Source organism: Ogataea parapolymorpha, chromosome II (assembly GCF_000187245.1).
Source record: "Ogataea parapolymorpha DL-1 chromosome II, whole genome shotgun sequence".
Taxonomy (NCBI): domain Eukaryota; kingdom Fungi; phylum Ascomycota; class Pichiomycetes; order Pichiales; family Pichiaceae; genus Ogataea; species Ogataea parapolymorpha.
In genome coordinates this window covers 691,265-717,588 of record NC_027865.1, presented here as the reverse complement: position 1 = coordinate 717,588, position 26,324 = coordinate 691,265, and the positions used below count along the sequence as shown (strand labels likewise).

Sequence of the window (26,324 nt, the reverse complement as noted above, 5' to 3'; positions counted from 1 at the left end):
TGTAAAGCTAAAAAAAAAATTTAGGAAAAATATTTCATATACATTATAGAGTACATCCCTTGGACGTCAACCAGCATGTCATATTCGCTAGTCATAGACTTCCAGCAGTACTTTAAAATTTATCGGGAGATACAGGCCCAGTTTCCGGGCCGTCTTGTTCCCGATCCGTACCTTTTTGATAAGAATATTTCCAACTCTGCCAACTTATCGAACATAGCACTCCATTTTCTCGACATTAATGCCACTGCCGCCTACGTGTGTGCTCTGAGGCCGCTTGTGGTTGAGGTGGTGTCGCGTATTGCCAGCAACGACGAGATCGAAAGGGCGTATTTGAGACAGCACAACAAATCTGTGTGTGTTGCAGGGTCCGTGGCCCTGAGCAGTCTGGCCAAGATCGGCACGAGCTGTCCGGAAACTTTGACAATAATCGAGTACTATTTGCAGAAAAACCATTTTTTCAGCATGATCAACATCGAAACCATCGACCAGCACGAACTGCAGTCCATCTTCCTATCTTTTTTCAGGCTTCTGACTGCGGATAGGGAAAAGTTCCACCGGTACGTGGACTCTGCACTTTTACACTCTGCAATTAATTCTGAGAAGTTGTCTTCTGTCAACAAGCTGCTTGCAATCAAGATCCTCGCCATCCACCTGTTTCTGTCCGAAAAGGTGGCCGTTGAAATGATTCGCAACCATATTGGTCCGGGCCCTTTTTTGGGCGTCTATGAGGGCGTGGACCAGATCGACTACGAGTTCGTTGCCTTGTACGAGGCACAACGGCTTGCTGATCTGCTGAAATACCCGTGTCTACAGCCTGCACGCGCGGAAAATAAATATACCGTCAAATTTGTGCAGCAAGACTTTTCTGTCGGTGCAACGATCGTGGCTGACGTGGTGATTCCCAACATTGGCGGCTTGGTGCGTGGCAGAACAGAAAATGTTGCTAGCTCCGAGTTTGTGCCGCTTCCAAAGTCCCTTGCCTCCATGAACCAGCTGGCGCAAAGCATACAGAGGTCCGAGCCTGTGCTGTTGGTAGGCCGTTCGGGAACGGGCAAGACATTTCTGATCAACGAGGTGGCCAAAAAGCTGCAGCTGGACACAATGGTCAAGATCCATCTGAACCAGCAGACGGACTCGAAGCTGCTTCTGGGAACGTACTCGTCGGGAGCCAAGCCGGGCACTTTTGAATGGAAAAACGGCGTTTTGACCACAGCCGTCAAGGAAGGCCGTTGGGTGCTTGTGGAGGACATCGACAAGGCGCCAAACGAGGTCTTGTCGATTTTGCTCAGCTTGCTGGAAAAAAGAGAGCTTACCATTCCATCTCGAGGCGAGGTGATTAAGGCCGCAAACGGGTTCCAGCTGATCTCGTCGCTGCGTGTTGCAGGCGATTTGCGCAAGATAACTTTGCCCGACATGATTGGTTTGCGGCTGTGGAACGTTGTAGAGCTTGAGGAGCTCGACACAAAGGAGCTGCGCACGATTCTGGACACCAAGTTCCCGCTGCTGGCAAATTTCACGGCCATGTTTATCAAGTGTTTCCAGAGCGTGAAGGAACTATACGACTCGCGCAAGTTTCTGAGCATGAACAGGGGCGCGCAGCCCAGAGCTCTCACCATCCGAGATCTCATGAAACTGTGCAGACGTTGCACGCGGATTCTGGAGGATCGGCACGTCGACAGCGCCAGTCTGCTTCCGGAGGAGGTGTTTGACCTGATTTTCCAGGAAACAGTGGACTGTTTCACGAGCTCGATAGTTGAGCGCAGCCCGATCGAGGCCGTCGTCCAGGCCGTTGCTGTGTGTTTGGAGGTGCCGACGTCGCGGGCAACGGTGCATCTGAACAAGCACGTGCCGTCGTTCGAGGAATTCCCCGACTCTGTGTCTGTGGGAAGGGCACACCTGCGCAAAAAGACGGCTCTTGGGCTGAAGCCGGCGCGCAAGAGCACAGCGTTTGCCCGGACGAACCATTGTCTGCGGCTGATGGAGAAGATCGGCGTTGGTGTCGCGCTGTGCGAGCCGCTGCTGCTTGTTGGAGAAACAGGAACGGGAAAGACGACGATTGTCCAGGAGATGGCGCGGCTGCTCAACAAGAAACTCACCGTGATCAACGTGTCGCAGCAGACCGAGGTGGGCGACCTGCTTGGCGGGTTCAAGCCGGTGACGACCAAGAGTCTGGCGATCCCGCTACAGGAGGACTTCGAGGAGCTGTTCCGGCGGTCGTTTTCCGTGAAGAAGAACGAGCAATTCCTGAAACTGCTGGCCAAGATGTTCAACAGAGCGCAGTGGAAGGGCGTTGTGCGGCTGTGGCGCGAGGCGTTCAAGATGGCCGAAACGCTGTTTGCAAAGCAGGACGACGAGCTTGCGAAAAAACGCAAGCTCAACGACACCGACAAGGCGGCGCTGATGGCCGAGTGGCGGGCGTTGTATGAACGGGTGCGCGAGTTCGAGAAACAGGCCAGCTCCGCCGACAAGTCGCTTGTGTTCAAGTTTGTCGAGGGCTCGCTGGTGCACGCCGTGCGCAGCGGCGACTGGGTGCTGTTGGACGAGATGAACCTGGCAGCACCAGAAACGCTTGACAGCGTCGCAGAGCTGCTGAACGAGGAGACCGCGCAGCGAAACTTGCTGCTGTCAGAGAAGGGAGACGTCGAGAGCGTCAAGGCGCACCCCGATTTCCGCATTTTCGGCTGCATGAACCCTGCTACCGACGTGGGCAAGAAAGACTTGCCCGAAGGCATACGGTCGCGGTTCACCGAGATCTACGTGCACTCGCCCGACCAGGACATTGCAGACCTGCTCATGATCATCGACAGCTACATCGGCCGCTACGCGCTGGCCGACGAGTGGGTCGGCAACGACGTCGCGGAGCTGTACCTTGCGGCAAAGCGGCTCGCCGACACGAACGAGATTGTCGACGGCAGCAACCAGAAGCCGCACTTCAGCGTGCGCACGCTCACGCGCACTCTGCAGTACGTGCGGGACATTGTGGCCATCTACGGTCTCAGACGGTCGCTGTACGAGGGTTTTTGTATGGCGTTTTTGACGCTGCTGGACGCCGAGTCGGAGGCCAAGCTGCGGCCGCTGATTGAGAAACACACGATCCAGCGGTTGAAAAACGCCCGGTCCGTGCTGGCACAGGTTCCAGCAGACCCATCCAGCGACACGCAGCGTTACGTGCAGTTCAAGCACTACTGGATGCGCCGTGGGCCACACGAGCCAGAGCAGCAGCCGCACTACATCATGACGCCGTTTGTGGAAAAGAATCTGATGAACCTTGTGCGCGCGTCCAGCGGCCGGTTCCCTGTGCTGATCCAGGGTCCGACCTCGGCGGGCAAGACCTCGATGATCAGTTATCTAGCGAAAATCACCGGGCACACGTTTGTGCGCATCAACAACCACGAACACACCGACTTGCAGGAGTATCTGGGAACATACGTGTCGGACGACACGGGCAAGCTTGTTTTCCGCGAGGGGGTGCTGGTGGATGCGTTGCGTAAGGGCCATTGGATCGTGCTGGACGAGCTCAACCTCGCGCCGACCGACGTGCTCGAGGCGCTCAACAGACTGCTCGACGACAACAGAGAGCTGTTCATCCCGGAAACCCAGGAGGTGGTGCGGCCACACCCCGACTTTATGCTCTTTGCCACGCAGAACCCGCCAGGGCTGTACGGGGGCAGAAAAGTGCTGTCCAAGGCGTTCCGCAACCGGTTTTTGGAGCTCCACTTTGACGACATTCCGCAGGACGAGCTTGAGATCATCTTGCGCGAACGGTGCCAAATTGCGCCCTCGTACGCGCGCAAAATCGTCGAGGTGTACAAGGAGCTGTCTGTGCAGCGGCAGAGCACCCGGCTATTCGAAAAGAAGAACTCCTTTGCCACGTTGCGCGACCTGTTCCGCTGGGCCTTGCGCGACGCCGTCGGCTATGAGCAGCTCGCCGCCAACGGGTACATGTTGCTAGCTGAACGTGTGCGACGGACAGAGGAAAAAGAGGTGGTCAAAACCGCGATCGAGAAGGTGATGCGTGTCAAGCTCGACGTGGACGGATACTACGCCCAGCTCGAGCAGCAGGAACTTGCGCCGCTGTTGCAGCGGCCAGGACCGGTGGTCTGGACCAAGGCCATGCGCCGGCTCGCCGTGTTGGTGGCCACGTCTATCAAGTACAAGGAGCCGTTGTTGCTAGTGGGTGAGACCGGGTGCGGGAAAACAACGGTCTGCCAGCTGGTCGCTGAGTTCTACGGCAAAGAGCTGGTCGTTGTCAATGCACACCAGAACACCGAGACCGGCGATTTGCTTGGCTCGCAAAGACCCGTCAGAAATAGACAGAAACTCAAGGATAACCTCGAGGCGGGTCTACGCAGCGTGCTGGCCGCGCACGGCGCCACGTATGACGGCCTAGAGCCCGCTATGGACGTCTACAACGATCTGCGGCGTCAGGGTGCGCTTTCTGACCAAGAAATCACGACCGTGGAGCAGCTGCTGGCTGCGTCGCGCGTGCTTTTCGAGTGGTTCGACGGCCCGCTGGTCACGGCGATGAAAAACGGCTGTTTCTTCCTGCTGGATGAGATCTCGCTGGCGGACGACTCTGTGCTCGAAAGATTGAACTCTGTGCTGGAGCCTGAACGTAGCCTGCTGCTTGCCGAAAAGGGAAGCGAGGACGCCGCCGTGGTGGCCCACGAAAACTTCCAGTTCTTCGCCACGATGAATCCGGGCGGCGACTACGGCAAGAAAGAGCTGTCGCCAGCGCTGCGGAACAGATTTACCGAAATATGGGTGCCGTCGATGGAGAGTTTTGACGACGTGCGGCAGATCGTCGAGTCGCAACTCGTGCCGGGAAATAGCCACCTGGCAGACGCCGTGGTGCGCTTTTCGGAATGGTACGGCCTGCGGCTGGGCAACGGCTCCGCCACGAGCGGCGTCATCTCACTCAGAGACATTCTGGCGTGGGTCACGTTCATCAACTCGGCCACGGCCAACGGAACGGCGCCCTCTGCGGCCCTGCTGCACGGCGCATGCATGGTGTTTATCGATGGGCTGGGAACGAACAACACCGCGTTTCTCGCCGACAACGAGGAACGTCTACGCCAGACAAAACTCGAGTTTGTGCGGAAGCTCGCCGAATTTAGCGGTTTGGACTTGCAACCGCTGTACACGGCACCATGCGAGGTTCACGTGACCGAACACCACGTGACATGCGGCGAGTTCCGTGTTTCGAGGGTCTCGGCCAATCAGGACTCGAACTTCAACCTGGCTGCACCAACGACGGCGGCGAACGCAATGCGTGTGGTGCGTGCGATGCAGATCCACAAGCCGATCCTGCTCGAGGGCAGTCCCGGCGTGGGCAAGACCAGTCTTGTTTCCGCGCTGGCGGCGGCCGTCGGCAAAAGTCTTACGCGGATCAATCTTTCCGAACAGACAGACCTGATCGATCTGTTTGGATCGGACTCGCCTGTTGACGACGGCGAGGCCGGCGAGTTTAGATGGCGCGACGCGCCGTTTTTGCGTGCCATGAAGCGTGGCGACTGGGTTTTGCTCGATGAGATGAACTTGGCGTCGCAGTCTGTCCTGGAAGGGTTGAACGCGTGTCTCGACCACCGTGGTGAGGCGTATATCCCTGAGTTGGACAGAAGTTTCCGCAGCCACCCAGAATTTTTGGTGTTTGCTGCTCAAAACCCACAGCACCAAGGAGGAGGCAGAAAAGGTTTGCCGAAATCGTTTGTGAACCGGTTCTCGGTGGTTTATGTGGATATGCTGACGGAGGTGGATCTGAAGATGATTGCGCGTCATTTGTATCCACAGCTGGATCACAAGGTGAGTGACAAGCTGGTGGACTTTGTTTCGCTGCTGGAAAAAGAGGTGGTGCTCCACCGTAAATGGGGAGCTGTTGGTGGGCCGTGGGAGTTTAATTTGCGGGATACGCTGCGGTGGCTCTCGCTTATGAGCTCACCGAGCCTGCTAGAGTCGCCAACCCCCGGTGACTTTTTCGAGATGGTGGTTCAGCACCGTTTCCGCACGGCTGCCGACAGAGCGCGCGCACAAGAGCTGTACGAGCAAGTGTTTGGTGCCAGAGCTTCAACTGCGCCGTACTATCAGATGACCCTAGATCACGTGCAATGCCAGGCCGAGCTTGTGCCGCGCAATAGACTGAACCAGTATCTCGCCGACGACAAGCTAAGCCCGCTGCAGTGCAATTTCACGGCGCTGGAGACGCTGCTGCGGTGTGTCAAGAAACAGTGGCCGCTGATCCTTGTCGGCCCCACGAACGCAGGCAAGACCGAGCTGATCAGGTTTGCAGCCGGCGTCGTCGGCACGCGGCTGTACGAGTTCTCGATGAACAACGACATTGACAGCATGGACATTTTGGGTGGCTACGAGCAGGACGACCTGTCACGTGAGATTGCCGAGTTTGCACAGGATTTGCAGACGTATTTGATGGAGGCCGCGGCGTACAATTTGCTGTCTAACACAGGCGACACGGCCGTTCTGCAGCACACGCTGCGGTTCATCGACTACTTAGCTATGAACGAGATTTCTAAAGCACAGTTCGGCCAATTGCAACAGCATTTTGCCGTGCTACAGCAATCCGTGGCATCGGACAAGTTCCAGCTGTTGGAAGCTCGGTACAAGGTTCTATGCGAAAAGCTCGGCCAGGGCGACAAGATCAAGTTCCGTTGGTTTGACAGTCTGCTCGTGCAGGCCGTCGAAAAAGGTCACTGGCTTGTGCTGGACAACGCCAACCTGTGCAGTCCGAGCGTGTTGGACAGGCTGAACTCGCTGCTGGAAATGGACGGCTCGCTGGTCATTAATGAGTGCACCGACGCCGACGGCAACCCGCGCCATTTGCGCCCACATCCTGGTTTCCGGCTATTTTTGACTGCCGATCCAAGATACGGCGAACTTTCGCGTGCTATGCGCAACAGGGGCATTGAAATCTACCTCGAACAGATTGAGCAACGTGCCACACGCTTTGATAGACGGCTACTGGCACGGGAGAGTGTCTCGGCTCACGTGAGCTCATACGACGCTGCGGTGGCTCCGCTCGCCGTGCTGGCCGACGCGTTGAGCATGTCGGGCGAGCATCTTGCAGACGTTGCAGCGGCAGCGCTGCCAATGTGGTCGCACGCAAAGATTTCTGCGCTGGTTGCAAATGCGGCGAAATTGCCAAACTTTGGACACATTCGCGCCGCTCTGGAGCAAATTACTGGGCGACTCGAGTTTTACAGCTCGCTACAGCTTCCACCGCAGATTTCAGAACTGTATGAGGCCGCGCAGACAAACAAGCCAATAAAAGTGGCCGTTGCCGCGCAGTCGCTCAACCCGGTGCTCAACGCCTATATTTTGAACGGTCTGGCCCAGCAACGGCCGCAGCTCGACTCGCCAGAAACGGTCTATTTCTTCCACGTCGTGGGCATGCTCTACAGTGCTCAGGAATTCCTGAAAAAGCTGCACACGCGCGCCGAAAACGCCAAGGTTACAGAACTCACCTACCTTGAACGGTCAGCAGCACAAGCCGCTGGAAGAACGCTGAAAAATGTGCCGCGACTCGACGTTTATGGCCTTGTGCTCGGAATTGCCGACTTTGTGCTATCGGAGCTAAAGCAAGCGGACTGTCGGTGGACCATTCCTGGCCAGTTCCGCTCGCTGTTCAAGCTGATGTTTATTTGGCAGAGCATCGTGGACTGTTCGACCGTGCAGCACGAAACCAAGCTGCGTATTTACCAGGAAAAAATCCTGGCTTGGCTGGATAATTACACCGGCAACGGCGAGCCTCTGCGCGCTGTGGCACAGTCGTTCGCCAAGCAGCTGGAGCTCCGCCAAGGCCACTCGATGGCGCTGATCTGGGAAAAGTGCAAGGCTGTGTATCCGGCGACGGCTGAATCGTGGAAGAAATACCACCTGGTCGTCGAGGCGGCGGCCGAGTTCGACCAGGTCTGTATGGAGCAATACTCGGAGAATTTCGAGGTGGTTGCAAATCTGAGACAGACGTTTGTCACGATGCTTGAACAAAGTGTGGCAGGCGGTTCTGTGGATTACTTGGACGAGATCACGGAGAAAATCGCCGCATTAAAGCAAATCTCGACCTCTTTCCTGAACACCAGAAAGCATCACTATTCCGCCTTATTCGACCTGATGCTCAACTTTGTCGACCTTGCATGCTGCAGCGGCAACCAGCCGCTCGCCATGAGCGCAGAAAACTTGAAACTTGCGCTCCTGGCCGCCAGACCAACGCTCTCGCTCACCAAGTGGAACCAGAGCACGTTCAAGCCGTATCCGCGGATCCTGGATAACCTGTGGGCAGGAGACTCGCAGTCCAAGATCTCGGGGCTTCTGGGCCAGCAGCTGGTCGAACAGCTTGTCGGCGCCGGCCAGAATATGAAACAACTCTCTGGAGCAGCCATAGACGAGGCCCTGGCAGATTCTAAGTTCTTACTGCAAACGGTTGTGAAAAATAGCACGGCACTAAATAGCCCGTTGGAAAACCTGCGGCTGCTCCTGGTGCACTGGGTCTTGCACATCTGTGCGATCCACACGGGCAACACGACGGAATTTGCTCAACTGAATAATTCTGTTTCTGCCCAGTCCATCGCCGGCTACCAGACTACGCTGCGCGACATGCCGTTCTTTGCCGACGTGTTTGCGCACTTTTTTGCGCCCGTGCTGCTTGCCCACGCCACACGCAAAGACCTCGGCCGCGCCTGGGTCCTCTTTGCCTGCGGCATGCTCCAGCTGTTTGTGCCAAGCCAGGCCAACGACCCGGCAGTTGCTGATCACGTGATCAACGACGACTATGTGCGGTTGCAACGGCTTGTGACTGATATTCGCAACTCGTGGGCGGCATATTGCGGCGTGGCGTTTGGCGATAGGGCTGTGCACGTTGAGACTCTGCTGCCGATCGTCGACGAAGCTGCCCCTGCGGCGCCAAAGGTGTATCGGTCGGGCGAGCCGATCGAGGCACTATTCCAGGAATGGACGATCTTTTTGGACTCTGCGGTGAGAAACAGGACTGTGGGGTCGCTGATGGAGGCAGCCGAGGCCACCATGGCAAAGAGCACACTTGAGGTGCAGAACCTGCACCGCAACTCAACACAGTTTTTCCTGCGCCTCAGACAGAACTTCAGCGAGTTTGCCGACCTCAACGACGTGCTAGCGGGCTTTGTGTACGCTTTGCGGCTGGGTCTTGATCTTCTTGGTGAGAGAAAGCCGTGCGACTCAAAACTCTGGCCCGTTGACCCGTCTGTGCTAGGCAATGCCGATAAACTCGCACAGACGCTGGGGCAGACCAACAAGCTTGTGAAATCGCAGTCGATCGACGCGGTCGACGCAGAGAAGCTGATTGTGTTTGAGGTCAAGGCACTGCATTTCCAGCGCCAGTATGCAGCCAACACAGATGAGCTGCTGCACGCGGCGCTGATGACGGCGTATTACCGCTGGAGCATGCGGCGACTCAAACTCGAAGAGCAAGAGTCGAAACAGCACGGCGTGTTCCAGTACGACGACGCCAGCGTCGATGCTGAAAAAGAGTTTGCGCAACTATTCCCTGACGCGGAGATTGAGGTCGCGGGTGGCGCGCAAAAGACGGGCTGGGACGAACTGTACGCGGAGCTTTCGAATGCCTTTTGCAGCTACCACTTAGACTGCCCTCTCGGACTGCAACAGCTGGTGCTGGAAGGCGCGACTGTCGTGGACAGTGTCGGGCAACTAGTTGCCCGAGAGAGCTGTGCGGTCAACACGCCTTCGCTGCTTGCCAGCTCCATCCTACAGGTAGCCTGTGCCATGGACACGTTCGCCACGAACGAAAACCGCACGCTCGACTTCTACCGCGACTTCAGCCCGCACGAAACTCGCCGCTCGGGCCAGCTCGTGCTCGCCCTGCAAGGTCACGTGAGCGAGCTACTTCAGCAGTGGCCCGAGCATGCAACCTTGCAGCAGCTGTTCCGCATCTGCGAGGAGTATCTGGCGTACCGGGCAGACACGCCGCTGTTCCGGCTGCTGGCGAAAATTGAGCAGATCTACACGTTTGTGAACGAGTGGGAGAAATATGCGCACTCGGGTGTGTCGTTGCAGCGGCACTTCCAGAATCTGGCCGATCTGGTTGTGTCGTGGAGACGGCTGGAGCTGAGTTCGTGGAAGGAGATTCTAGCGAACGAGGAGCGCGCCATCGAGACCAGTATGGGCAAGTGGTGGTTCCACTTGTTTGAGAGCGTTGTCGTGCCGGAAAATCAGGACGTGGCGCAGCTGGTGAGTGCCGTGAACGTGTTTATTTCGCGGGCCACGCGCGGTGACATGAGGCACCGATTCAGGCTGGTGCAGGCATTTGCGGAGCATGTTAAGGCTCAGCAGGAGCTATATGACGCATTGTACAACGTGCTAGACTTTTTCCAGCCGTTCCTGGTTGCCGTTGAGGAAACAGTGACTGCGGAAAAGAAGGTGCTAGAGAAACAGGTCAAGGAAGTTATTTTGCTAGCCAGCTGGAAGGATATCAATGTCGATGCTCTAAAACAGAGCTCGCGCAAGTCGCACCAAAGCCTGTACAAACTCGTGCGCCGGTACCGGGACGTTTTGAACGGCACGGTGGATGATATGATACAGAGTGGACTGAAAGCACCAGTGAGTCAATTTTTGCCAAAGAATATTGGTACCTGCCCTGTTGAGCTTGGAGACATGCCGACTACGGACATTGCAATGTTCAGAAACATCCGCACTGTCCACCGCAACATGGAAACCTATCTGGGCGAACTCGCAGCGGAGCCTGTTGCTCCGTTCTATGAGTTCTGCCACGAAATTGTCCAAGCAGCAGAAAAGCTGCGTACAGAAACGCCAAAAACGCTAACTGACGAGAACAAAAAGCAAGTGGCGGCTCTCAAACAGGAGAAACGCAAGCTGCTGAGCGACACTTTGAAGGAGCTGCGTCGCAGCGGGCTCAAGCTGCAGACCAACACAAAAACTCAGGCCCTGTTAGCGTCGACGACGGCGGTGCTGGCCAATGCGCGTACGTTCCGCCACACAGCCCTCGAGGGCTGCGATGTGTACTTTTTCCGTGTGCTGGAGCTGCTGCCGCGCTTGCGCGCGGCCGTTGCTAACTGCCACGCGGAGGTGCCCGTGACGGACGCGCAGAAGGCGCTAGCTGCTGCTGAGAACGTGCTAGTGTCGCTAGTCGCGACGCGACACAAGATCGGAGATGTGTGTGCTGCACGGGATGCCGTGGAGAAAGCACTGAGGACCTTGCGCCCTGCCACGACAGACAAGATTGTCGGTGTTGATCCACACGCCACGCACGTCGTTGCCATGGTGAACAAGTTGCCCGAGGTGGTTGCCATGGCAACCAAAGTTTCTGAGGTGGCTGCAGGGCTCGAAGCGGGCCCTGTGCTGAAAGTTGAGGACCTGCAACTGGTACTCGAGAACCGGCTGCTCACACAGAGCGACTGGGACAGACTGAACGCTGCGCGGCGCGGACTCGACTCCCTGCGCACACAGCTAGGCGCGTGGAAACAGTCTCATCCAGCACTCGCTTTTGTCGCAGACACCGTGCTGGACTGGCTCGACGCGTCGGTCTCGCTCGAGCAGCTGTCGCTGGTCGAACACGACGCCAACGTCTCCGCGGCCGGCAGCGAGCTGTTTGGCTCTGTTCTAGTCAGTATCCAAAAGATCCGGCAGTTGCAAGCTGAGGGACTCGACGAGGACGCAGACAACTGGTTTGTGGACAGCCAGCGTCGATTGGCAAAGCTGATGGGCCTATTGTATGGCGATGTGCTGAAAGAGCGGGTTGGCAACTTTGTGCGGTTATTGGAGCAGTTGCACTACGACGACGACGTTGACGGTTCTGTGCGTGGGCTGCTGTGCTACGTGGTGCCCGTTTTGGAGCACTACTTCAACGCGGCAAGTATTGTGCTCCGCAAAGCGCAGGCAAACTACGTGGGGGTCTCACGTGGTCTTTTTGAGTTGTGCACGCTATTATTGAGCGTTGCCACCGACGGGTTCTGTTCGCCGGAAGGAGCCAGCGACGAGGAAACTGGGCCTGCGGAGAGCGGCACTGGGCTGGGCGACGGCGACGGCGCGACGAACCACTCGAAGGATGTGGAGGAGGATGAGAATCTGGACGATCTTGTTGGGGGAAAGCAGGAGCGAGATGAGAAAGACGAAGAAGCCGATAACGACGATGCCGTCGACGTGGAGGGCGACATGCAGGGCGACCTGGAAGAAATGGACGCTCAGGACGGCGACGAAGACGACGGTGAGAACGATGAGGAGTCTGCCGACGAGGAGGTTGGCGACGTGGACGATCTGGACCCCAACGCTGTAGACGAGAAGATGTGGGATGAGGAGGCGTCTGGCGAGAAAGAGAAAGAGAAGGACGACCTGAAGGGCCAGACGGGCGAGGATATGGAAGCCGTGGACGAGGAGAAGGAAGGAGACGGCGACGGGGAGCAGGAAAAGGCCGAGGAGGCTAGCGACGGCGAGGAAGAGGACGTTGGCGAGCAGGAGGACGAGGTGCGCGACGGCGACGACGCAGAGATGGAGGCCGAGCAGGGCGAGGCCCTGGAGCTGCCGGAGGACCTGAATCTGGATGGTGAGGAGGAAAGCGAGGGAGAAGAAGCGGATGACATGGAAATTGATGAGGTAGAGGAAAACGAGGGTGCAGAGGAGGGAGAAGAGAAAGAAAAGGAGGAGGAAAAAGAGGAGGGAGAAGAGGGAGAAGAGGAGGAGAAAGAGGAGGAGGCTGATGGTGAAGAGGAAGCTGGAGGTGAGGGCGAATTGGCTGAGGAGGACGCAGAAGACGAGGACGCAGAAGACGAAGGAGAAAAAGGTGAGGAAGGAGAAATAGGTGAAGAAGGAGAAAAAGGTGAAGAAGGTGAGGAAGAGTCTGAGGAGCTCAAGACGGAGCCCGCTCCAGAGGCAGACGCAGCCGACGCAGCCGAGGGCGGTGCGGACAGTGCACCGGACGCCGTGCGGGACGCAGACTCGGCAGCGGCAGCAGACGACGGCGCGCAGGCCGAGGGCGCCAGTGCAACCGCAGAGACAGAGCAGGACAACGTGGGCGCGAGCGGCGCGGCACAGGCGCAGGACGCGCAGGAGCAGACCGACCGGTCGCGCGAGTCGGCCGCCAGCACGCTCAAGCAGCTCGGAGACTCGCTCAAGGAGTTCTACAGACGGCACCAGGAGATATTGGAGGCCGACGTGGACGCGGCGGAGCAGACGGGCGAAAACCCGGACGAGTTCCAGCACCTTGACGGGGAGAACGCGCAGAGCGACACCCAGGCCGTTGGGGCTGCGGCGCAGGACCAGGCGATGAAGATGGACGACGAGATGGAGATCGAGGAGCCGGAACAGGCGCCGGAACAGGAACAGGAGCAGGAGCAGGGAGCCGCCGACGGCGGTGACGCGGGCGACGTTGAAGGCGTCGAAGGCGTCGCTGACGCTGCGCAGACCGATCGCACTCCAGACATCAAGCAGGAGCGCGTGCCCGGTTTGCAGGCAGACGACGAGATGGACGAGGACGTGGAGGAGGAGGACGCGCCGATCGACGCTATCACACCTCGCACCACGGCGACGCGTCCGCTGGAGGAGGCCAGTATGCTGTGGCAGCGGGCGGACGAGGCCACACGGGAGTTTACGGCGGGGCTGTGCGAGCAGCTGAGGCTGATTCTCGAGCCTACGGTGGCCACAAAGCTCAAGGGCGACTACAAGACGGGCAAGCGGCTCAATATGAAGAAAATCATCCCGTACATTGCGTCGCAGTTCCGTAAGGACAAGATCTGGATGCGCAGAACCAAGCCTAGCAAGCGGCAGTACCAGATCATGATTGCCGTCGACGACTCCAAGTCGATGGCCGAGTCTAAAGCCGTCGAGATCGCGTTCCAGTCGATCGCGCTCGTTTCCAAGGCGTTGACCCAGCTTGAGTCCGGCCAGCTTTCGGTCGTCAAGTTTGGTGAGTCTACTGACGTGGTGCATCCGTTCGATGCCCAGTTCACCGCCGATTCAGGCACAAAAGTGTTCCAGCAATTTACATTCGAGCAGACGCGCACCGACGTGCGCAGGCTCGTGGCTACGTCGCTGGAGCTGTTTGCTGCTACCAAACCGGCTTCGGAGAATCTGTGGCAGCTGGAGATTGTTCTTTCGGACGGAGTGTGCGAGGACCACGACACAATCCGGCGACTGGTGCGGCGCGCGCGCGAAAACCACATTATGCTGGTTTTCGTGGTCATTGACGGCATAGCCAACACTGAGAGTATATTGCAGATGAGCCAGGCAAAATACGTTCCCGACGCGTCGGGCGAGCTCAAACTGCAGGTTGACAAGTACCTGGACACATTCCCATTCGAATACTACGTGGTGGTGAGTGAAATCGAGGAGCTGCCGGAGATGCTGGCCTCTATTCTGCGCCAGTTCTTTGCCGAGACAGGAGAAAGATAGATAGTGGAGAAAATAATTATTTGATTAGCTAAGATTTTTTTAAAAAGAAGTTGTTCGCCTTCTCCTTCCCTCGCGTTCTCCTTCCCCCCAAGCGTAACCCCCTATATCATCTCCCCCAGGCCCACGCAAATTTTCATTCCTTTACCCATGGCCAACTACAGAGAGTACCAGAAGGTGCTTAAGCTCACGACGCGCGAGTCCCACGTTACTGTCACGCCGCCAGCTTCGAGTCCCGAAGCGTCGCCAACGCTCGCTCCTCAAAACTGCGGTGTGGAGCGGAGAAAAAAAATCACACGAACAAAGACGGGCTGTTTCTGCTGTCGAAGAAGAAAGAAGAAGTGCGACGAGAAGAAGCCGGCCTGTTCGGGCTGTGTGCGCAACATGCTCACGTGCGTGTATCCCGACAAGGACGAGATCGCCAGGTGCAAGCGCAAACGAAAGCCTCAGAGCCAGGAACACATCCCATTTTTGCCGCTCTCGCCACTCAGCTCCCCCACCATCAGGGAGCGAGAATATACCATGGAACGCACAAGACCGACGCCCACGAGCGAGATTCCAGAGGTGGCCCTCACGCCGAAGTGGCGCCCTTCCACGGGAATCAGCATCAAAAGTTTACTAAATTAGCTAATGCATATGTAGAGCGCAACATATTACTTCACAAGCTTCTCACCCTTCGACTTCTTCTTATAGTCTGCCAGGCTGAACTTCTTCACCACTTTGGGCTTCTCTTCCTCTTTGGCTTCCACCACCTCCACCTTGGTCGGTTCTTTGATAGCCACAGGCACCGGCACGTACAGCTTGTCGGAGGTTTCCAACGGCACGGTTTTTGGTTCCTGCAAATATTTTTTGATGATTTGGTATTTTGGTGGCAGGACCAGCGGGTCCAAAGGCGCGGGACTGGCAGACTCAAACTTGATCTGCGCTTCGTCCTCCAACGGCCTGCCCAGCGATTCCAGAATCACTCTGTCTCTGTGCAACGCGCGCGAGTCATACGGCTCGTACGTCTGTTCCAGCTCCGGCACGTTTTTCCTGCTCTGCCGTTGCGAACCAGTGCCGAATTTCCTCACTTTCGCCAACAAACAGTCTCCGGACGCGCATCCGCACTCCGTGAGGTCCAGCACGGCCTGCACAGACGCCACGAGTTTGGCCTGCTCCTCGTGCGAAAGCGCGTCGAACGACGCGTCTCTGAGCTTGCGGATCGGGTGCGCGTCGTCCCACTCCCATGGCACAGTCAGCTCAGACTCGCTCTCGATCTTTTTCGTCGCCGCAAGCACAAACCGCAGCTTGTTTCCAACTACCACCGACCGCACCTCGCAGTTCGGGAAACACGACTTGCGCACAAACCTCGTCACGTTGCCCAGTCCTCTCTGGTCAACCACCAAAGGGAGCTGCGGATGGAAAAACGTCTTTGGTTTCGCACAGCCCAGCAGCCAGTACTGGTTCCATCTCTCGCCAATATAGTTGTCCTTTAGATCAATCTCGCCGACAATCTCGCTCAGCAGCTGGTTGGGACGCACGTCCACGGCCGTGCTTAGGTATAGTTTCGATAATCCGTTAAATCTCGCCTTCGCGTTCTCTGTAACCGACCTCACCTCCAACTTCGACTTGTCTAGCAGCTTGCCTGCAAACTCCCGTTCGTCCTTGAACTCAAGCACCTGGCTATCCTTCTGCAACAACAGAATCGCCAACTTTTTCACCAACGTCTTGGCCTCCCCTGATTTGTACTCCAAACCGTCGATTTCCACATACAGTGTCTGGTACCGCTCCACGATCTCTCCGCCGGCCTCTTCCTCGTCGCCAGCCTCTACAGAGCCCGTTTTTTGCTTCTTCGCCCGCGAACTTGGCGGTTTCGAGTCCACCAGCTCCTTGCGTCCGTGGCCGGCCTCAGCCTGCGCGTCGTTGCCCGAACGACGCCGTTTCGGTTGCACTCTCACCGCCTGCAGCTGGCGAGCCTTCTCGGCGTTCACCACAAGACTTGGATCGCACAAGTAGCACAGATATGTCTCCGGCACGTCGTCGATGTCGTCAATGCCCATACAGACGGCGTGCTGCCAGCGGAAACAGCGGTCGCACTGGATTGTGAACCCGTCGTCGTGCTCGTACCCACACACACAGCCAATCACGCCGCTGTCCGGGTCGACGGCGTACGAAACAACGGAGTCGGACCGTTTCTCCTCCTCCTTTTGGTCTTTGTCTGGCTTGTCTTCCTCTTTTTCTCTGGTCAGCAGGGGCAACGGCGTAGCTGCAGCGGCTGCAAGGGCGGCTGCGGCAACCATTGCCTTGTTATTGGACGATCCGCTAGCAAGAGCGGCTGCAGCAGGACCAGGAGACGTCACGACGCCCTGATCAATCTGCCGCACCGACGGGCTCTGTTTGCCCTGCGTGGTCGTTTCCGACGCAGGAGACAGCGACGGCTGCGTCTCCTCAAAGGCCCCAGCACTAAGACGCTGCGACTGGTGCGAAAAGAGCATCAGCAGGCCCGCAGCCTCTGTATCTTGTAAATCTGGATGGCTTGTCATAAATAAATTATTTTTTTTATTTCAGCTCATCTAAGGTCGATAGTCGCGAGCATAAATTTTCTTCCTTAAAATTCTTTTGCCATCAATGGCTCACAGATTACTGGTACAGGTGGTGTTTACGGGCGCACGGGTGTTCGGACGCGCATTCACAGAGGCATACAGACAGGCCGCGGCCGCTACCACGGCTCAGCAGGCACAGGGAGCGGCCAAGCAGACCACAAGGGCAAGAGACACAGACATTTCCCTGGACGAAGCGTGCAAGATCCTGGACGTGCAGCCAAGCGGGCTGAGTCTGGACGCGGCGCAGAAAAAGTACGACTATCTATTTGACGTGAACTCCAAGGAGAAAGGCGGCTCGTTCTACGTGCAGTCGAAGGTGTTCCGTGCCATGGAGAGAATCAAGAACGAACTCGAGCATTTGGAGAAAAATCAGCGAGCGCAAGAATAAATGTGTAAAATCTGTGTATATAGAGCAAAGTTTACAATGTCCAAACACCATTAGTGGACGAAGCAACCGCCACAGTCGTAGCATGCCCCATCGTCTGGCTAACGTATCTCGGTTATTCTAAGGACCTGAACGGAGTGACTACCGTGGCTCTGTTGTTAGCAGAGTCGGTTCAGACACTTAGCTGATCTCAGACCCACACAACTGCCACCAACGCAGCTGCTAGGGACTGAATGGCCCTATATTGTAATATACTAGTTTAGTATACCTACTGATGTGAAGAAATTTTACATGTAGAAAAAACTTTTTTATACCCGTGCAGACACGCACCACACACCACACACCTAGATCCCCAGACCAAACAGCATCTCCTCTGCGTCCTCGCCCAGCTGCACAACGCCGCCGTGAACTTCCTCTGCCACCTCGTCGCTGTCTATCTTGCCCATATACTTCGGCTTCGTCCACTTGGCGCGCTCTTTTTCGTAGTCCCACACCGTCTGCGCGTTCTTTTCCAGCTGTTCCAAGCTGTGTCTGTTCATCTGCTGCTCCAGCTCCTCGATCTCGCCGTCAGACCCGGTTTCCGGCGTCGCCACCTCGCGCATGATCACCTTGCCGTCTCTTATGGACATGTCCAGCACCTTTTTGCCGCGGCCAGTCCGTCGTTTCTCCTCGTCCTCGAGTCTTTTCATTTCTCGCTGCTGTTTCTTTAATTGCAACGCTCTTTCAACCGGCGACGCCCACGGGCTCAGACTGTTGGCAGGAACCTCAAAGTCGGACGCCTGGTCGATTATTCGCGTTCTTTGTGCGCCATTTGCTTGGAATTCCAGCAGCTTGTCCAGCCGTTGCTCTGCCTGGAGCAGCTCCTGGTCCTTGCCCTTGGTGGCCTCCAAATACTCGATCTGCTTGACAGCCTCAGCAAGCTCTTCCTGCTCCTTCTTGCTTTTGGCCATATTTTCTCGCTCCAGCTCTTTTTTCCTTTCTATGCGCTTGAAAAGCTGGTCTTGTACTTTAAAATTGTTCTGACCGGCAGAACTCACAGAAATGGTAATCTTGCTATTTTTCTTCGGCTTTTCTTTCTCCTTCACCACATGCTTGACGCCGTTAAGCTCGTCCTTCTCCTTCTGTAAAACCTGCGCGATCTGGCGTCTTTCCTCGCTGCTCAGCAGATCCTGGCCGCAGAAAGAACACGGTTGTAGTCCTTCCTTGACGCAGATGATCTTGCCGCAATTTAAACAATTTGGGAACATTTCAAACAGCGGATGTCGCGTGGCGTTGCAGTTGCACACGCGGCCGCCGCGCTGCGCCTCCAATTCGATCAGAGCGTCGTCGAGCTCTTTCAAATTATCGAGCTTGAGATTTTTCTCCGGCCGGCCCTTGCTCTCCTCAGCGGCCTTCTTCGGGGTGCTTGCTTTCGCACCAGGCCGCACAATTTTTATCACATTCTTCTTGGGCTTTTGGTCCGCTTTACCGGGCTCTTTCACAGGCTTTTCCTGCGGCTTTTCGAGCGTCTTGGAAAATTCACTAATAAACTCCAGAGCGTCCGGGCTTTCGCCCAGTAAATTGATAAAATGCTGGCTAGCAGCTTCAGGTGTCTTTAGCTCCTTCACCGCGTAATCCACCATCTGTTTCAATGTATCCTCGTCCAGCGGCAAAAGCCTGCCCAACTTGGCTACTAAAGACATGAAAAATAAATATTTTTCTATCATGTCTGAATCTCAAAAGCTAGAAGAACGCTTGCGACTACTGGAAAATGACCTCAGGCTCCAGAAATCAAAACTCGTCGAGAAGCTTGCCCGCAAACATGTCCAGAAGGCACCAAAAACAGCAGCAAAAAGAACGGCAAACGTACTGAAACACGATCCCGACTTTGCCATCAAGGTTAGAGCACTCAAACAGGCCGCCAAGCTTAAAAAACGCCTCTACAAACACATCTACGCTAACCAGGTCAAATTCCCCTACAAAAACCGCATCCGCATCAACAACCTCGAATTTGTCTCCACAAACAAGGGAGCCACATTGGCCCTCGTATCCTCTAAATTTTTAGACTCAAATAAACAGCTTACATCGCTCGATGATTTGAAAACAACACTCACATACAATGGCCACAGATATATCAAGACGCTGGACGGGGATTACATCATGCAAAATCCGCAGTTCTCTGACGAAAAACAGTTTTGTATGTACTACACTCGCAGCGGAACATGCTCTAACAAAAACTGTCCCTTTGTCCACTCGCCTACACACGTCGCATTGTGTCCAAACGTGATCCAAAATAAAGATCGCACTTGCAAAAAACCTAACTGCCAATATTCCCACACGCCGTCGCAGTACAACGCCCCATCTTGCAAGTTCTTCCAGTCGCACAATTGCACCAACGAAAATTGCGTCTTCTCTCATAAATCGGAGAATAAAGACTCCAGAATATGTAGAGAATTTGCTGTGAACGGCTACTGCGACAGGGGACGAGCTTGTGAGCTGGCACACTACTTCGAATGCCCGGACCTCCAGGAGCTGGGCTTTTGTCCACGAGGCAGCTCGTGCAAACTGGCCCACAAAACCAAGGTACAACCAACGAATCATAAAGCCATTAGAAACATAGATAATGATAACGTGACACAGAAGGATCATCCATTGCTAGCAGCCATACAGGATAGCAGCTCCGAAGAGTCGGATATCGAACAAACCCAAACGTCAGACCTCGACATGAATCACGATTATGTACAAATTGCGTAATGTCGAACAGTCGATTTTCATAGCCATATTCTTAGAGAAGCGGTGTCATGGAGCCGGGTGGCCGGCATTCCAGGGACACGACACCATGTCATCATAGCCGCCAAGCTCTTCGTCCAAAGCATAGTCGATAAAACGGTTATCTGCGCGTTCATCTCCTCGGACAATGCACACCTGGGGATCAAACGAGCCGTCCACGTTTCCAGGCATTGGTTTTTGTCCAAGGTCTTTATCGTCAAGCTGGATAAGGGGGTACGATTCGCCAATGTACAATGGCTCGATTAAGCCGCTATCTTCGTCGTCTCCATAGTCAGAATCGTCGTCGTTGAGCTCCCATTCTTGCTCTGCTTTTCCTGGCTCGGTACTTTGAGGTTTGGTTTTCACCGCCATATAAGTATCGCTTCGGTATGGCTTTGGATCCATTTGCTTGTTGTTGCTTTCATCCTTGAGACTTCCTGCGAACGAAAAGTTTTGTGGGTTTTGCTTTTCAGATTTGCTAAATTTGAACATGCTGAGGTGTGGTACCTTACGCAAGCGGTGTGAGGAGCTCTCGTTGATATTTTCGTCGTTAACGACGCTAGGGGTGTTTTTGGATAGCCAATTGAGACTTTCTGGCGTGGTTTTGGTCACATTCTTGTGTGCAGGCGTAGAATCCGATTCTGGTCCGCTTAAGACGGTATTCTTGAAATAACTCATTTTGCAAAGCTCGTCGACGCCAATACGGTGATCCGGGTCCCAGACTAGACAGGCCTTCACGACGTCACAGAGTTCTTTCCTGTCTTTGTCTGGAAGATCAAATCTTGGAATCAGTTCCTCGATAGAGGCGCCAGGGAGCCTTGGCAAGTGGAATCCGAGATTGCTGGACAATTTTTGAGCCTCGTCCCAGAATCCGCCAAGAGGTGCTTTCTCGCTCTTTTCAGGGCATCCAAGGACCTCCAGGACCCTCCAAGTTTGGTCAAGCTCGTTGCTTCCTGGGAACAAGGGAAGAAACGTTGCCGATTCGACTGCCACACATCCAAATGCCCATATATCCACGGGATAGGAGTAGTGTTTTTGTCTCAGCAAGATTTCTGGGGACCTATACCATCTGGTAGAGACATAGGCCGTGTAAGGCCTTTTGTTCTCGACCTGTCTTGCGAGTCCATAGTCTGCCAGCTTAATCACGTATGCCTGGTGTCTCTTGTTCTCGGGAATATTTTCTTTGGAGCCATAGAAATTTGAAGACTGCATGATAAGAACATTTTCCGGCTTGACATCTCTGTGGTAGTAGCCGTGTTTATGGATGTGTCTTATGCCAGCCAGGATCTGGGACAAGATAGATTTCAACGTGTATGGGGAGAACAAGCAATTTTTTCTGTACTTCATGAGCTGGTACAAGTTTTGATCCATTGATTCCATGACTATATGGAGCTTGAATGTTTCCTTGTCAATGAATATGTCATAGATCTGGACCAATGAGGGGTGAGACGACACGGCAAGAATGAACTTGACTTCTTTCACCTTTGAGTAGTCGTCCAGATTGGCGAGTCTTCGAGTCATTGTTTTGATAGCCACCACATCAAGCTTTGCACGGTTGACGTTTTTCAGCGGCTCCAGGAGAGTCCCCTGACAAATTTTCATCTCGTCAAAGATGCCTGCAAGCGCGTTGGCGCGGACCTTTGCCAACGTCACGGTTCCAAAACTGCCCGATCCCAGGTTTCCTACGGTTCTGTACCGCTGAACCAGCGACTTGACGGGAATCGCCGAATGGTAAAAAGGGGTGGTTTCCTTGGGTTTTGGCACTGGCGGTGCAGACTTGAGGAACTCCTTGAGGGAGATTGTTGTGTCAACGGCTGGCGCTTGGGCGTTGAGCATGGAGAATACTTAAAGTTGGGAAGAAAAAGATCGAGCGTTTAGGGGGTTGATATTTTTTCCCTTTTATGGGACAAGCGGAGAAAATAAGGCTGGGAAAAGAATGCCGGGCAGTTCCTGTCAATTATTTCACTAGCAGTGCCAGCTATTGGCCATTGTGACGGAGCTGCCGGGCACTATAGAAGGAAGTGGATCAACTGTGATATGTATTGCTCCGGCTACTTTTCTATCTACGGCCGCTGGCTGCCCGTCCAATACCCGTAACTCGTATTTGTCACACTAGCTATTCTATGTATGCACTCCATTAACTACAAACTGCTATTGATCCAATTGTTCCCATTGTGCTAGTGGGAACCGTTTATGTGGCGGTGTAAAGTTTTCTTTCCCTTGAGATAAGAAAAATAAAATAAATAATCTAATTTGGCAGACAAAAGAAATCTGACAAAACTATAGGATTAAACCTCCCTATGCAATGACAGTGGACACGCCGCTCATAATCAACGAGGAGACTCTGGAAGAGCTCCAGAAACAGGACGATTCACTGTCCAAGCTTGTGCGTTTGAAGAAGATGTACCACAACGGGTTCTACTCAGACTTTGAGCTGACCATTCTACGATCGAAACCGAACGACTGTCCAATTGTACAGAAATACTCGAAAATCGAGTCATTCAACCACTGCGGCAAGTCTGTGACGCTCAACACTTTTTTCAGTGAACATCCTCTGCGAGAGTACCAGAAGAGAAACGACCCAAATCTACAGCACGACATTCTGGAGAAGATCGAGTCGCTGCCGGTTCTTGTGTTTATTCATGGTCTAGGCGGTCAGCTATCGCAGTTTGAGCCGATTTTGCAGGAATTCCGCAACTGTGCCGACGTCTTCGGCGTTGACCTTCCTGGCTTTGGCAACTCCAAAGTGAGCACGAAGACGCACAAATTCAGACTAACCCAGTACACAGACGAGGAGCTGGCGCGCTTGGAGCAGGATACTAAGAAGCTTGTTCCAGAAGACTACACGAGCGAAAATATTGCAGGTCTGCTGAACACCATTCTGTCGACCAAGTTTCCTAATAGACGGTTTATCCTCATCGCGCATTCAATGGGCACGCATCTGGCCACCAGACTAATCTCGCTGCTGCCAGAGAACAAGGTCGAGTCGCTAGTCATGATCTCGCCACCCAAATTGGCCCCAATGAACCTCCCTCGCGCTCTCAAGATGGCTCTGGGCGTGTTTACCTATCTGCCACGCCTGTTCGACGTTTACCGCTTTGTGGACCGCGTGGGCGGTCTGTACTCGCCGTCGGTGAACAAATTCATTTATCCAGAGAACAATGACTGGCTGAAGAGAGCCACACAGTTTCGATGGAACTTGGACACCGAGTCCGAGACGTTTCTTAATTATTTGAACGGCTTTCATCTTGTGACCTCTGCAGAGCTGGTGGCTGCTGCCAAAAACATCATCAATTCCACCAGCGAGCCGCGAATACTGATATGTTGCGGAGACGCCGATAGCGTCACGCCATACCATGCCAGCGAGGCAATTTCCAGGGAATTGGAGTCAAACGGTATTTTATTCAAGCTGGAGAAGATCGACAGAGCCAATCACTCCGTTTTTCTCGACAGACCGCACTATCTGACCGGAGTTATCTACCAATTCGTCGAGAGTCTCCAGTTGAACGTCAGTTGCACCTGGGTTTTACAGGTGAAGGCGCAGATCAGCGGTGACAAGTGGGGGCTGAAGAATAAGGAGAAATGGGACAGAGTGGTGACAATCTCAGCGCCGCTACGTGTTTCTGGAAAGCCAGAGGCGCCTTTGTTGGGCATGAAGACGCTTCGTCAGACCGACGAGGTGCACAATCCTTCGGTTTTCGAAAAAGACCATCCAGAAGTGATGGCCATCATAGATATCGGGTCGGATACCCCTGCGTACGACCCGGCGGATTTCAAAAGAATCCGCTACGTCAAGTTCAAAACCGAGTCGAAGGTCACGCCCGACAACGTGACGATTGTCAAGTTCATTGCAGTGGCACACGAGATTGCCAGCGAGCTCTCATCGGGCCAGTATATAGGCGTGCACTGCCACTACGGCCAGAACCGCACCGGGTTCTTCATCTGCTGCTACTTGGTCGAGAAACTTGGCTGGACGGTGAAAGAGGCACTCAATGCGTTCGAGGCCGCCAAACCACCTGGAATCCGCCACGAGCATTTCAAAAACGCTCTCTATCTCAGATACGGTGAATAGCATAAATTAATCATATTTCCGTTACCAATACCCAATGTTCCCCTTATCCAAGGCCCTGCTATATTCTGAACGCGCTCCTGGTGTTAAAATGGCCGTAAACGTTGCTTCTATCGGTCGTTAGCGAACTTTTCAATGGCAGCACAAATGGCAGCACCAGGCCAACCGAAACATACGCCATCGCAAGTCTCCTGTGTGTCTTAGACACCATCAGACGGTAGTGAGGATACATCCGAAACAGATTCATCTAGATTGCGGGAAGGGAATGTGCGTCTATTTATTTATTCACCAGCACCAGAAAATAATCGAACCATACGACAGATCCCGTTGCACCGCCGGAAAATTGCCAAAAAAGACACACCGAAAAATATCGGGTGCTTTTTGGATCGTATACTTCGTAAAAGCAAGCCTCATACCGGAGGTCACGTGAAATGAGCCACCTACCACTTGTCCAGGGTGTTGCTCAGCTGCTGCCTCAGCTGCTGCTTCTCTGCCTTGTTGAGCCCATTCTGCTCCAGGTTGCGGTTCAGGCGTCTGCGCAGGTGCTCCAGGCTGCGGTCGATCGACGTGCGCAGGTTCTCCGTGTAGCTCTTTCTGAACGCGTCGAGATGGCGGAACACAGCCTTGGAAATGTTGTTGGACGAGATGGCGAAACTCAGCACCACCACCGCCACCGCCGTGTCCATCGAGATATAGTCGATCACGTGACCCACCGTGCACACGGCGAACGCTGGCAGGTTGATTGTGGCGAGGTTGTGGAGCACGATGCGGCTGATTTTCTGCTGCAGGTCCGGGAGGTCTTTGTTGAGCACCTTGTGTTTCAGCACGGCGACCGGGTGAGCCAGCGGCTGCGGTGGTTCTGCGTTTGCCGGCAGCAGCAGGTCGATCTTGCCCTCTAGGTAGTTCAGCTTGGCGGTCGACTCCAATAGCGACCCGTGGCACTTGACGGGCGTGAAGTTGAACATGCTTTTCTGGATGTATGTTTCGTCGTCAAAGAGGTATTTGGAGAGCACGAGGTCGAAGTCGTCGATGTTTGGGACGATCTGTGTGATTTTGCTGAACCTCTGAATCAGCACGTCCTGCAAATATGGGGCTATTTTGGACTGGAGCTCGAAATGGGACATCTGGGCCCAATTTTCGATCTCTTTTCTTAGTGCGTCCACTTCCTTCACAAGGTCGGGCTTCTCTTCAAACTTGAGCTGCTCGTCAATGTCGGAGAGCAGCGACCGCAGCAGCAGGGCCGCTGGCCTGTTGGCGCTGGTTTCTCTGCTCAACGTGAACAGCAGAGCACTGATATTGGATTTTTTCACCAGCTCGAGATATCTGGACACGTTGTTGGGAGACTCCATGAGCAATTCGTTGGCGAGTCTGGCTTTTTCCAGATCTACGGCAATTTCGCCCTGTGTTTGTAATTGGAACGAGCTTCCGGTCTCCTGGATCTGTGTGTTGAGGACCGAGAGCGAAGGGTAGTTGTTGATCTCCAGAGGCTCCCCAGGACGGGTCTTGACATATATGTACAGATGGCAGTCGTTGGGGGACGACGGCTGGACGGCAGTGGTTGTTTCTGAGATGCCAGAGTCAGAGTGCAGGTTTTCTGGGTCATTGATTTCCAGGAGCTCAATGTCTCGGAACTCTTCTCTGTGCAGCTCGTTTCTCGTAGAGCCGTCGCCTAAGGTTTCGCTCTGTATCACGCGTAATTCGCGGCTCAAAAACGGAGACCGCACGCCGTTCTCGCCAAAACGGACCCATTGATTGGCTTTTTTCTCGCTCTGCCGCTGCCGGAGCTGTGTATACCAGGCCTGGTCGCTGTCCAGAGGGTCGCAAACTAGCACGTCTGTGAGCAGTCCGGGCTCGATTCCGGGGGACTGCACGATCCCGATCCTGACCGGCGTTGAGTAGCCGTCCGTTTCGCGCGCCAGCTCGAGCAACTGGCGGGCTTTGTGTCTGATTATCTTATTTGTGGGAAATATCGCTCTAGTCTTCTCCAGCAGGTCCGGTAGGGTTTTTTGGTCTACAATGCCAACGGATTGGTATCGCACACTGGTCCATATGAGGCCTGTCGCATTTGGCCGCGCACAGACGATTTTTTGGAGAATTAGCGACGGGGGTCTAAAACTCATAAACATGGTGAACTTTTTAT

The 26,324-nt window shown here is 54.7% G+C and overlaps 9 protein-coding genes across 9 annotated transcripts; 5 read left to right on the top strand and 4 right to left on the bottom strand.

Moving 5' to 3' along the window:
- Positions 1-75: 75 nt before the first annotated feature.
- Positions 76-14,403, top strand: HPODL_04922 (Midasin; the record flags this gene model as incomplete). Its single annotated transcript, XM_014081278.1, has 1 exon — positions 76-14,403. The coding sequence occupies one exon, from the start codon at positions 76-78 to the stop codon at positions 14,401-14,403; it is 14,328 nt and encodes a 4,775-aa protein (XP_013936753.1).
- A 147-nt stretch (positions 14,404-14,550) lies between these two features.
- HPODL_05135 (uncharacterized protein) lies at positions 14,551-15,027 on the top strand (the record flags this gene model as incomplete). The annotated part of the gene is made up of 1 exon (XM_014081277.1): positions 14,551-15,027. The coding sequence occupies one exon, from the start codon at positions 14,551-14,553 to the stop codon at positions 15,025-15,027; it is 477 nt and encodes a 158-aa protein (XP_013936752.1).
- Positions 15,028-15,053: 26 nt separating this feature from the next.
- Positions 15,054-16,922, bottom strand: HPODL_04921 (SET domain-containing protein 3; the record flags this gene model as incomplete). The annotated part of the gene is made up of 1 exon (XM_014081276.1): positions 15,054-16,922. The coding sequence occupies one exon, from the start codon at positions 16,920-16,922 to the stop codon at positions 15,054-15,056; it is 1,869 nt and encodes a 622-aa protein (XP_013936751.1).
- An 85-nt stretch (positions 16,923-17,007) lies between these two features.
- HPODL_04920 (Mitochondrial import inner membrane translocase subunit TIM16) lies at positions 17,008-17,370 on the top strand (the record flags this gene model as incomplete). The annotated part of the gene is made up of 1 exon (XM_014081275.1): positions 17,008-17,370. The coding sequence occupies one exon, from the start codon at positions 17,008-17,010 to the stop codon at positions 17,368-17,370; it is 363 nt and encodes a 120-aa protein (XP_013936750.1).
- Positions 17,371-17,711: 341 nt separating this feature from the next.
- On the bottom strand, positions 17,712-18,989 carry HPODL_04919 (uncharacterized protein; the record flags this gene model as incomplete). Its single annotated transcript, XM_014081274.1, has 1 exon — positions 17,712-18,989. The coding sequence occupies one exon, from the start codon at positions 18,987-18,989 to the stop codon at positions 17,712-17,714; it is 1,278 nt and encodes a 425-aa protein (XP_013936749.1).
- An 82-nt stretch (positions 18,990-19,071) lies between these two features.
- On the top strand, positions 19,072-20,100 carry HPODL_04918 (Zinc finger CCCH domain-containing protein 3; the record flags this gene model as incomplete). The annotated part of the gene is made up of 1 exon (XM_014081273.1): positions 19,072-20,100. One exon carries the CDS (start codon positions 19,072-19,074, stop codon positions 20,098-20,100), a length of 1,029 nt encoding a protein of 342 aa, XP_013936748.1.
- Positions 20,101-20,145: 45 nt separating this feature from the next.
- HPODL_04917 (meiosis induction protein kinase IME2/SME1) lies at positions 20,146-21,951 on the bottom strand (the record flags this gene model as incomplete). The annotated part of the gene is made up of 1 exon (XM_014081272.1): positions 20,146-21,951. The coding sequence occupies one exon, from the start codon at positions 21,949-21,951 to the stop codon at positions 20,146-20,148; it is 1,806 nt and encodes a 601-aa protein (XP_013936747.1).
- A 469-nt stretch (positions 21,952-22,420) lies between these two features.
- On the top strand, positions 22,421-24,187 carry HPODL_04916 (uncharacterized protein; the record flags this gene model as incomplete). The annotated part of the gene is made up of 1 exon (XM_014081271.1): positions 22,421-24,187. One exon carries the CDS (start codon positions 22,421-22,423, stop codon positions 24,185-24,187), a length of 1,767 nt encoding a protein of 588 aa, XP_013936746.1.
- A 437-nt stretch (positions 24,188-24,624) lies between these two features.
- On the bottom strand, positions 24,625-26,310 carry HPODL_04915 (uncharacterized protein; the record flags this gene model as incomplete). The annotated part of the gene is made up of 1 exon (XM_014081270.1): positions 24,625-26,310. The coding sequence occupies one exon, from the start codon at positions 26,308-26,310 to the stop codon at positions 24,625-24,627; it is 1,686 nt and encodes a 561-aa protein (XP_013936745.1).
- Positions 26,311-26,324: the final 14 nt, after the last annotated feature.